The sequence below is a fragment of the Leishmania donovani genome, chromosome 35 (assembly GCF_000227135.1).
Source record: "Leishmania donovani BPK282A1 complete genome, chromosome 35".
NCBI classification, from domain to species: domain Eukaryota; phylum Euglenozoa; class Kinetoplastea; order Trypanosomatida; family Trypanosomatidae; genus Leishmania; species Leishmania donovani.
In genome coordinates this window covers 1,784,043-1,795,735 of record NC_018262.1, presented here as the reverse complement: position 1 = coordinate 1,795,735, position 11,693 = coordinate 1,784,043, and the positions used below count along the sequence as shown (strand labels likewise).

Sequence of the window (11,693 nt, the reverse complement as noted above, 5' to 3'; positions counted from 1 at the left end):
CATCCCTCCTCGGAGAGGGGGGGGGTTACGCGCAGGCTCCCCACACCAGCAGGCGGTGGTGAGGGCCGGGTGACGGATGCGCTGGAGCCGCGCAGACGCGTCGGCACTGCCGCAGGCCGCTCCGACGCAACGCCATCCAGGACCTGACACACCGCCGACATCCGTCGCGATGCAGCGCACTGGCTTCCCTACGTCGTGGGCACGTGGACCCTGCCAGCACCAGAGGAAGTGCAGCGCTGCATTGGCAGGGGATGAAGGAGGGGCTGCTTGGCTTCTTCCCATGCACACAGAGGGTGAAGGAGACTAGTGGATCCGGGATACCTCACTCCGGGGTGTGTTTGCCCCCTCCCGTCATCAAAGGGTGAGATGGACGCGACACAGTAAAAGACGGAGGCCCACAAGGGCAAAGGGAGAACCTCAGGTGAGCGTACACACATGCATACGCAATCATTACGTGAAAGCTGCCGCCCCTCATATACATGCGCAGTTCGACGGATCCAGACATAATAAAGCGAGAAGAACGAAAAGAAGCAGTTGAAGTGGAAAAAGAAAATGCGTATGCGTGAGAGACAGCAAACTAACAGCGCATGAAAAAGGGGGTCGGTGAGTTGACGAGATGATGCCGTGATAGCATCACAAGCACATATTCAGGTGACCTGTCATAAGTGCCCTCAGCGTCATCACCCAACACTCAAACTGTAACACACACATAGAACACAAAAAAAAACGAACTCCGCCACACATGTGTGCTTATGGCATCCACACTCTCTTCAAAGGCAGCCGGTCAACAGTTGCGGGGGGGGTTCAGAGAAGAGGGAACATGAATAAGCACACTTTACCGCGGAGCGCAGTGAAAAGCAGAGCAACGGTGACTCAAAGAAGTGAATAACCACACAAATGGCAGAGAATAAGAAACATAAAATGTCGAAAGTGAAAGGGAAAGGGACGAGCATCGCAGGACGGCAGAAGCGAGAGGAGGCGCGGCAGATCGGCAGTCCTTCAGCGGGGCAGTGAGGAAAAGTCATACGATCAACCTCGCGCATCCGCATCGACGCTGGAGGTGCGGCAAACCAGCACGACTTCACATAGCCTGGAATTTGGCCGCCGCGGCCGTTCACTGCCTGCCACTTCTTGCGTGTCCCCTCTTTCTTCTCAGCTGAACCTCCTCCTGCATTTTTTCCGAGGAGGAGGGGCTTTTCACGCCTAACGAAACAAAAAAATGGATTCGAACGTTTCTCCATCGCGGATATGCGGCTTTCTTTTCTTGTTGCTGCTCGATTTTCCTTGCTAAAAGCACGACCTAATCATTCACACACACACACACACAGCATACCGCATCTTACACTTTTTGCGGCTGTTGCTCACCACAGGATGGTTTCCCACTGAGTGGAAGGGGGAACACTGAAGCTATTCAGCGAAGCTGTTGAAAGGCTGGAGTATGGCGTCAACGGAGAAACTTGGGCGAACGACGGATTTTTCATGATCGGTGCTGAATCGCAAGGCGTACAGGTCGCATGGGAGGGCATGACTGAGCTACGCAGGTCAGGGTGAAGAAAACGACACTTTCGGCGGTTGCAGCGGCCATTGATGTAGTGACGGCACACCTCAGAAGAGTTCATCACGTTTGTCTTGGGGGCTGGGTCGATCGCGGACTGCGACAGAGGCACGGGCGTCTCCATCGCGACCTGCATGTAGTCTGGTGTCAGCACCTGCTGCATCGCCTGTGGTGTAGCGTGCGTTTCCTGAGTACGCAAGGCAGGGTCGGCATGAAAGCTGATGGATCTAGAGCCCAGCGACTGAATCAGCATGGGCAGCTGCGGCGAGTTGTTAGCGGTGACCGTGGGAACGAGGCAGACTAGGTTGCTGGTGTTGACGCTCGTTTAGTGCCGCGCCGGCTGGTAAGCGTAGAAGGGGGTCGCCTCGGTAGCAAAGCTCTCAGGGATGACCACCTGCTGCTGTGGTGCTTGCATACGCTGCTGGGCCGGGGTGTCTGGGTACACGAGCGAAACTTGATGTTGCGGGAGTTGTTGTATAGACTGCGGATTCATGACCGGCTCCGCGGCGTAGTACGCCACTGGATTTGGTTGAGAGCTTGGCACGTACACGATGGACGCCATTTGGGGATGTTGCGGCGGCGTAGACACGCCGTGATACATGCCTGACATGGAGACTTAATCACAAAAAAAAAAGAGTGACACAATCCGTTCAGCGGGCGCCTGCTAATATCGTAACAGGCAGGAAGGGGGGAGAGGGGAAACACCAACAACAAAAGAAAGGAAAGGGCCAAGAGAGTGAGGTAGAGAGGGGCGGTAAAACGACCGAACACAAGACGCGATAGATGGCTCGAAAACACACACGCACACACACACACACACACAAGCAAAGCGACGAGAGAAGCGAACCCAAAGTGAAATGAAGACGACGAGCAAAAAAAAAAACGAGTTAGAGCGCAGCAATACGAGCGTAACAAAGTGAACGGGAGAAAAGACAAGGTCAACGCTAGCGCAGATGCGCGTCAGGTGGCAATGAAGACACAGAGGAATCACTGAACGACTGGACGACTGCGCACTCGCTCCAAACGGGCAGGAGTACAACGAAACAGAACAAAAAGAAAACGAAAGCTGAAAAGGGGTTGGCGGGGAGTAGAAAAAGAAGACACTCCGAGGAGGGGAGGGGGAGGGCAGAAGTCGTGGACCCACACGTAGAGAGGTAAAGCACAAAGATGAAAAAAAAAAGCGAACGAAAAGCGCACAGACAAACGCAAGCACACACACACACGGAGAGCAACAAGGAGAACGAAAAAGAGATTGGGCGGCGAAAGGAATAATAAAAGGCGCAAGATGAAGACAGATGGAGGAGATTGTGGGTAGATCCAAGGCTAGAAGCTACTTATAGAAACAGCCGATCATAATAATAACAGGGCAACAAAAATGAAACACACCAGCCGCGGAGACACACACGCGTGAAGGGTGAGACACTCTGAGACGGAATGCCCAGTAAACGTGTAGACGCGCGTGACTAAGAACAACAAAAAAGAGAGCAAGAGCAGAATGAAAAAGGCACAGGTCAGATCAACAACGAACCAAAGACAGCAAATAAAGCGGTAAATCGACACAAGGACAGGAGTGCGACACAAAAACGCAACTTAGCACTCCCACACCTATGTATAAAGGGTATGCGCTGAGGCGCGCACACACACTCACACACACAGGCAATAAAGCGAGCTATGATAGAAAATCAAAAAGAGATGAAATCGGTTGTATAGACGCCTTTGCGTGGTATACGTAGCTTGTCGAAACAGATATCCTTGCTAGCGGGAGAAAAAGGTTTTGGTACCGGCTGTGCTAGTCTATCTAGATGTGGAGGAATACAGGCACACACGCACACACAGAACAAGAGCTCAACAAGCGAAACAAGAAAAAAAAAAACGTTTTTTTTTTTTGGGGGGAAAAGTGTTAGCACACGAGTCAGAGAAACAAAAAGAGGAGCAGGGGGTTAAAAAGAGAAGTAGCACAGAAGACGGGAAGACGAGCACAAAGAAAGTACTACGGGTGAGGAATTGTGGAATGAAGGGGAGAGGGGGGTTGGAGCGGAGAAGAGGGTATCGCTGACAGATCTACTCATGTGCACAGGCACAGGCCAAGACACATACACACGCGAAAAAAAAAACAGAGATAATTCAGAAAGAGAAGCACTACTGATGAAATTACAAGAAATTGCAAAAAAAATATAACCAGAAAGTAAAATTGTGATGGTGCAGCCAAGAGCGGTCAGAGGGCGAATAGGTCAAGAACAGCAACACAAAAAAATTTGATTGAGAAAAGAGTCAGAAAAATGAGGAGGAAGGGGGACTAAAGCAGGTAACAAGGTTGAAAAGAAACGATGACGAAAGAGCGCAAAGAAGAGAAGAAAACACAGAACACACACGCACACACACACAGAGCGCGCAATGAAAAAAAAGAACAAAGACCAATAAGCTGAAAGAAAATGATAATAGGCGAAGAAAAAGGGAGACAGTGCGCTCAAAGGGCCAGATAAGAGAATAATCCGTGCACGAAATGGAGGAGGAGGGAGGGAGGAAGGGAGGGGGAAAGAGCCCACGTACAGGAAGACAAAAGACAAAACACTCAGCACAACTGTGAAGCACACACACACACACACGACTAAATGGCAGAGAAAGAAACACGCTTGTGTTATGGATGTGCCGCGGTGAAAGATCGGCGGTGCGTTTGAGGTGGGGACCGGATTGTTGAACTCGCAGGACGTGATGTCCGACGGTGCCTTAATGACTGTAAGCCGTTTGTTTTACCTTTTTCCGTTGGACTTTTTTTGATTTGCCTCCTTTCTTTCCCTTTGCGCCTTCGCAACTGTATTTTTCTTTTCAGTGAAGGTCAGCGCGAGGAGGGGCGGGGTGGGAGGAACCCGGCGAGCCGTCAGTCCAACTGAACCCACCACAACACAGAAACGCCGAATGAAAGGGGAAAGTAAGAAGAAGCTTGTTTGAATCGAGCGTGAGCGGCCAAGGGTAGATGCAAGCGTATAGATGATGCACCCAGGCTGCACAAATGATTATGTTTTTTTTTTTGTGTGTGTGTTTCGCTGTACTTGTCGCAACCGCGTAGGTCAAAACTGGAGAAACAAAGAGAGAAGCGGTTATGCCCGCATACAACAGAGGAGGCCTAAAGAGATCGCTTTCGCTATGCTGTTGCATGTGAAGCCTCTTCGTTCCTCGTTCTACGCAGGGGGGTTGGATACTCGCGCGACACTTCGCCTCTCAGGAGAGGAACCAATGAAAGGAAATGAAAAACGAAAAAGGGAGGGTGGTGGTGGTAGTGTTGGAGAGCGAACAACGAAAAAAAAAAACGACGGCCGTGCGACAGGGCGGCAGCGGCGTACCAACTGCAGAGAACAGCGGGTAGAGACCTTTCCGCGAAAGGATGACGAAGATGCAGGCGAGAGCACCAACTACAGAAAAATCGAGATCGACGGAAAGAGGGGTAGGGTACAAGGAGACGCAAAGGGTTGAACGGCAAAGGAAAGCAGGTAATGAGAAGGGGATGAAAAGGGATCAAGTCCAGACAAGCGTGTGTGTATGAGTGGTGCGGGGAAGGGGGCGGAGCGTCAAGAGGAACACGTGTGTGGGTGAGGGAAAAGGTTCGAAAGGGTATCCGCGCATGTAGAAGCACACCTTATTCCCAGTGTGCCACGCAATACAGGTAGTCTCTGCCTTAAAAAAATTGCCTCCTTCTCTGTGCACGCTCTCGCTATACAGCTTGATTGCCTTCTTGAAAGTCTCTGTTGCTAGACGAAATACGCAAGCAAACTCACAGCGCGCTCAAGCACACACACACGACGAGGCAGAAGCGGTGAAAGCGGGGAGAGAGTAGCAACAACGAAAATGATATCTGCCCGTGCGCGTCGCTGATGAAGTGAAAGGGAGTGGGAGATAGGCGTCGTGTGTGTGGGAGATGTGAGGTGAAGCTCGACGTGGTGACTTGAGACGAGGAAAGGGTGATAAAAAGCTGAGCGAAAGATGTACGTACGAATCCAAAAAAGAGAAAAAAAATACACAAAACAAGAGATCAAATAAGCGGGACGGAAAACAACACACACACACACACACATGCACACGCACATTAAATCAAAGAAAGAGAGAGGGCGAGTGAAAGGAGCGGCCAACCAAGAGGGAGAGGGGGAGAGGAGAGGTGTTCACACAAAGAAGGGAGGAGAGGGAGGACCTTGTCACAGTTGGACAAGACAAAGCAAGCGGAAGAGGAAAAAGGGAAAAAGATGAGATTGTGTAGATCAAGATCGGAGCCGAGGGGAGGGAAGGGCGCAGCGGGTGAAAAAGAGATGAAGAAAACAACGAAAACAGAACTAAGAGAACAGTGCGATCTCCCGAATGGGGAACAAAACGAGGAGTGAAGCGAACCAAAAAGAAGCCCTACGACCACTAACTCGCGTTACAAGAGCGCGAAGAGAGAGAGACGCACAGAACAGCCAATAGGTGAAGTACAGCTACCCCTAATCGCGTGGAAAATGATGAGGAGAGTGGGAGGGGAAGGCGGTGAACACGGAGAGAAGCACGGGCAGAGGGAGAGATCAGCTTCCAGAGAAACCCCCTCCCACAACGTGTGTAAGAGGGCGCTTGGGTGTTGTAGTCGAGACGAGAGAGATACCAAGGACTTCGCGGTGGGTGAGAGATGCGGACGAGAAAGGGAAAACGGAGAGGTCGGACAAAGCAGCAACCAAAAAAAATGGTCGCAAGAGCGAGCTGGTGTATATACTGGTTTCTCAAAGGGGTTGCCGTTAAGCGCGTCTGAGTAGTGTCACGTGCACTCAGCTTGTGTGAGAGGGGGTTGGGTGGGTGCACGGGGGCGTATAATAAGGCACGAAGAAGAACAGAAGCCGATAACAGTGAGAGCGAAAAGAAGTGTGGGAAGTCAAAACAACTTTCTTTGGTTCTTCTCGTTTGTCTGTGTCGAGAGACGCTGAACGCGGAGGTAGACGAGAGGGCGGCGCGATGATGACTGAGCTGAGTGGGGTGAACAGGTGGCTTGTACGGTTGTTCTGTCTGACCTTTCTTGCTACTCCCTGAGCGAATGTGGCACCTTGCCGTGTGCGTTTTCTCCTTTTCTGTTTCTTTTTTCTTTCGGAAAGCGTAAGTGTACGATCGGGGCCGTTAAGAAAGGGAGAGAAGCAGCGCAAAGACCGCGAACGTGCAGGAGGCGGTGTGATGAGTGATGTGTGCGTGTGTGTGTGGAGGGGGGGGGCTGTAGAGTAGCTGATGAAGGGTGTCGAAAGCGAAACAAAAGGGCGAAGGCAAAGGAAGGTATCGGAGGAGGGTCAGCGAGTCAGGTGAAAGGACGCAAGAATAGCGAGAAGAACAAAGAACAAACACACACGCGCGCGAAAGGAAAAACAACAAAACAAAACAACAAAAGTATGGAGGAAACTTTTGTCGCTTGTGACGGTTACTTGCTTAAAGTGTAGCGGAGAGGAAGGGGTGGCACAGGAGGGTGTGCCTGTGTGTGTGTGTGTGCGTGCGCGCGTGCAGATTCTGGGTTGCGTCATAAAGCAATGTTGCATGCAAGGGGAGGAGAAAGCCACCAGCGGTTCGACGGAGGCGTGTGTCGACGTCGGCGCGCCGATGCAAACACCAAGACGATCAGCATGGATTGGGGAGACGGATTCGGGTCGTTATCCCCCAGCGGAAGCGATGCGAAAAGAGAGAAAGGCAGAAGAGGGGGAAGGGGCAGAGAAGAAAGTGCAAGGGCAGTACCGTTCTATGCTTCATGTTTGTGCCTTGCGGGAAGGTAGCAGCGGTAGAGAAGCGAGCAAGCGAGCAAGAAGCGTCAGAAGAGGGCACATGTTATGAGCAGGGATGCGGCTGCGAGGGTCTGGGTGGGATGAGGAGGTGGCGCGAGCCAGGAATGTATGTAAGTGCGTCACTCTGCGCACATACCGGGCATGCATTGTACGAGGGTCACATCGCGTTCCTGCTCCCTTGAGAAGCATTCGATGCTGGCATTCTGGTCACTATCTTTTCTCGGTGTTAGCTCTTTGTCGTTTGTTCATCGCTGGTATGTGCGCATGTGAGTGTGTGTGTGCGGAGCCCAAAGGTGCGAGAGAGGAGCTTCATCAATACTAGGTACTCCTGTGGGAGAAGAGACAAGAAACACGCTCAGCGGTGAATCTCTTTTTTTTTCCGCATGCAACACGGCACGATCACTCCGCGCAGAACGAATCAGAAAAAGAGCCCAAGCTGTGGAGGTGCGCGCGCAAGGCGCGACTGTGCTGCAGCTGATGGCGCAGCTGCACGGAAGCGAGGTTTTCCCGGCGCAACTCCAGCAAAAACGCAGTCAACTCCGAGTGCAGCTGTGCCTGTTGCTTTTCCACCTTTGGGTCGCAAAAGGGGGAGACAAGGTTGCCTGGCGGGACATCGCGTAGCCGCTGCTGGCGTGCGCGCGCAATCGAAGTCCCCTCACGCAGTCGCTCAGTGAGGCGCGCCGCCATCTCCTCTTCGTCCACTCGTAGCTGCTGAGTCTGCAGAAGGGTGGAAGTGCGTGTGCTGGCGAGCCGGGCAGCAGACGGCAAACTTGAAGCTGCGCCCTGCGATTGCAGGAGACGCGCATAGAAGCAGAAGGGAAAGAGCGCTTCATCAGGATAGGAGTTGCAGGCTCCAGCGTGCGCCGCCACGTCCGTGTCCGCCGCGCTTTCAGACGATGCGCGGAGGGCCGCTTCACGCTGAATTGGAGGCGCGGCAGCGGATGCGATATCGAAGGAGTCGGTGGGCACACAGCATGAGTGACGCTCAAATGGGTTTCGCTCAAGGCTAGCTTCGATAAAAGACGGCGGGCTGCTGAACAGCAGTCGAATGCGCTCTCCCCAGAGCGCGTACGCCTCCGCTGCAGACGTTGAATTATCAGGTGTTGAGGTGTTCATGATGCGCAGGTCTCTAGATGATTGAAACCTGAAGGAAAAATGTGGTTGGGGCTTGGTGGGACGGGGCTAGAGGGGAGGAGCGACTGTTCTCAGGGGTGCTGTCCCAGTTCTATGTCGGTCACCAACGTGAAGGATGAACTCGGTGTTCTCTATGCGTCTATATGTGTGCTTGGGAATGATGGCGCGCAGGAAGCACGCCCACACGAGTCGAAGCACACGGTAAAATAGCGGCGAGAGCGATACACGGTCCGTTCGAGTATTCAGTGCATCACATGCACGTGTGTGCTAGACGGCGATGCCCGTCGTTACAACGCGACCTGATCGCCCGAAAGCGGAACAAGGCTTCAGAAACAAAGCACATAGGATAGAGGAAGAGCCGGCCGGATGCAAGGTTAGGCGAGGGGAGGGGGAGGCAATGGTGGATGAGGTAGCCGCCGAGTACAGCAGACATGCGATCCGTCGATCCTTGGCATGCAGAGAAACACATAAACAAAAGAGGTATTGACCGCCAGACATGGACAGCCACAAAAACCCTTCGAATTATCAACGCCGCGCATCATTCGGCATAGCGGGAGGCTCCACTTGGCTCTGACGATCACCCCCTCTAACTCCACGATGAGCACATGAATAAGGTCTGAATCTGCCGTGCTCCCTGCGTACGCCTTCCTCGCAAGAGCATCGCTCACGGCTATCCATCATGCCAGCCACGTGCAGAAGCGGAATAATGCGCCGAAGCGCAAAAAGAGAGCGCCAGGGTGAGCATCCTGGCGCGCATTGCCTCCTTGTCTGTTGTCGGTATCGCTTACTTTTCCTGTTCGCTTCCCTCTTGTTTTTCTGGTCTATTCATTAAAAAAAAAAAACTTACATCCCACACCTGATGAGAGGAGCAAGATGTTCTGCTACACGAGAGAAGACTCGGTACCGTTTCTTTTCTGCTTGTTGGCTTGTAGGCATCACAGTCGAAGAGGAGGGGGAGAAAAAAAGATGTGAGATGCCTAAATATGACAGAGCACACACAAGCACGCGCAGACACACGCGTTCGCGTATACACAAACACAGTGAAGAGAGGTCACTAGAGGGGAGGGGGAGAAAGGGATGTAAACACAAACAAAAAGCAAGGAAGCCGGAGGAGCGAGATGGAGAGAAAGAGTGTTTGTCAGCGGCGACAAGCACGAAGAGGGGCGGGGCGCCAAGCAGAAAAGAAGGCAAAGACACAGTACGAACGAAAACAAAGCGAGGACGATAGACTTTTCGCCTGTGCCACAGGCGAACCCCCCCCCCCAAAAAAAAAAAACAAAAAAAAAACGGCGCGAAAAGGAAAATGAGAAGCCTATACACAAAAGCGACCCCGTGCGACCAATGACCTCGCCATCCTCACCTCTCATGCCCTTCATCGCACAAAACGAGCTGTTTTGTCTGCCGCCTCTAGTTTCACTCACTACCACGATCACTGTGAAGCTGTCAGCTGATGCTACCAAAAAAAAAAGCAAGCCGTGCTGGAGCAACAGAAAAAAAGATACGAGGCTTCAGCTGAACGGGCAGAGAAATGGGCGTGAGAAAGAAAGGGAAGGTGGAGGGAGTGGGGGGGGGGCATCGCACCTTTTACTTTTCTGCCAGATTTTTCTTGCTAGTGTCTTTTCTTTCGCGGCGCAGCGACACAGTTCAAGCGAAAAACGACGCTCTTTCACTCTCTGTCTCTCTCCTTTTTCCCCCGTCTCGTTCTGGGACTTTCCTTCATTTTTGTTTTGCTGTTCCTTCGTGAGTTTCCCGTCTCTCTCTCGACTTCTTCCTCTGCTGCTGCCGGCTGCGGTGCTTTCCTTATTTCTGTTGCGTGTTCGTTTCTCTCCTGGTCAGCCGTGAGGGACGTCAAGAGAGGAAACGTGACGAAAAAAAAAATCAACAGCGGAGAAGTCAACGAAGAGAGAGAGATTCAGACTGTGAGCGATGTGAAAGAGTGAACGGGTAACACGACGCGGTCGCGCAGAGGTGGACACAAAGAGGCGCGATACGTGGGAAAGAGACAAGCAAAGACGCCCTCTTCAAGGCGCATCTGCTAAGCCACATGAGACCACATGAGGCCCACGGTGGAAGACCTGGCAAGGGTTGCGGCCAACGGAGAACAAAAGATACCGGTGCGTGCATCCACTTCTTCCGATGCAAACCTCTACTTCCACCGCATCCCTTTTAAGCGCGTGTTTATGTATGGGACCGTTCGCCGAATCACGACATCTCACCGTGTCTTTTCCCCGCTCTCTGTGTTGCTTTATGCCTTTCTCGCTTTCGCCCGCTTGCGCCTCACGACCCTAGAAATCCCTCTTATAGAGCCAACGAACGAAGAAATCAAGCACAAGACACTTAAGAAGAACAAACAACAACCACACAAAAAAGAACCTCACCTACTCCATGGGTCAGCCACTACGTAACAACCAGTTAGGAGAACAAAGGAAACCAAGAAGAAAGGAAAGGGGTGGGTGGGCCAGGTGAGACATGCATTGGTGACCGTCCGCGCACGCGTCTTCTCCATTACCCTTCCCTGTCGCGTACCTTCGCACACACGTGCAGAGAGATACTCGCGCGTGCACTCACCTGAGCATACTCACACGTGGAAGTGCCAAAAGAGAGAAGAGCGGAAAAAACAAAACAAGAAGCAAGTGCAGGCGAACAAGAGAGGGCAATCACATCAACGGATCCATTGTTCTAGTGCAGAATAGAGGGCGCGTCGACATCTCACGTTAAATATTTCAGACACGCACACATATGTACAAGGAGAAAGTTGAATGGAACCAACATGAAGCGGTCACTAATGGAGGAGAAAGAAGACCCATGTGCAACAAAAAGGGCCATTCTTTTACAGCCCATCTCACACACACTGGCCTGCAGATCAGCTTTCCCTCCACAGCTCACAACAAACCTCATTGTTTACTCACAGACGTCCCACACCGCCATGCGAGCAGCTTACACCTAACTACATCTGCGCATTTTCCAGCCCCCTTACATTCTCTCCCTGGGCTCACATTCGACAAGGCCACCATTTCATTTCTTGGCGTTGCCACCGCTCGTGCCCATGCCGAGGGCGGTCTTGTAGGTGTCGTAGATCCACCACTGCAGACCCGTCAGCGTGCCGATCATCAGGATACGAGTTCCGAGACCCTTGCTGCACACATTTATGTAGCCCATCTCCTTCGCGATCTGGCCATACGACTTGCCAGCGTTGCTCGCCTTACCGCGAGCAGAGACGAGGGTGTCCG

At 52.3% G+C, this 11,693-nt stretch overlaps 2 protein-coding genes across 2 annotated transcripts; both read right to left on the bottom strand.

Annotated features, from left to right (window-relative positions):
* Window positions 1-1,880: 1,880 nt before the first annotated feature.
* LDBPK_354520 (hypothetical protein, conserved) lies at window positions 1,881-2,156 on the bottom strand (the record flags this gene model as incomplete). The annotated part of the gene is made up of 1 exon (XM_003864981.1): window positions 1,881-2,156. The coding sequence occupies one exon, from the start codon at window positions 2,154-2,156 to the stop codon at window positions 1,881-1,883; it is 276 nt and encodes a 91-aa protein (XP_003865029.1).
* A 5,572-nt stretch (window positions 2,157-7,728) lies between these two features.
* Window positions 7,729-8,016, bottom strand: LDBPK_354510 (hypothetical protein, conserved; the record flags this gene model as incomplete). The annotated part of the gene is made up of 1 exon (XM_003864980.1): window positions 7,729-8,016. One exon carries the CDS (start codon window positions 8,014-8,016, stop codon window positions 7,729-7,731), a length of 288 nt encoding a protein of 95 aa, XP_003865028.1.
* Window positions 8,017-11,693: the final 3,677 nt, after the last annotated feature.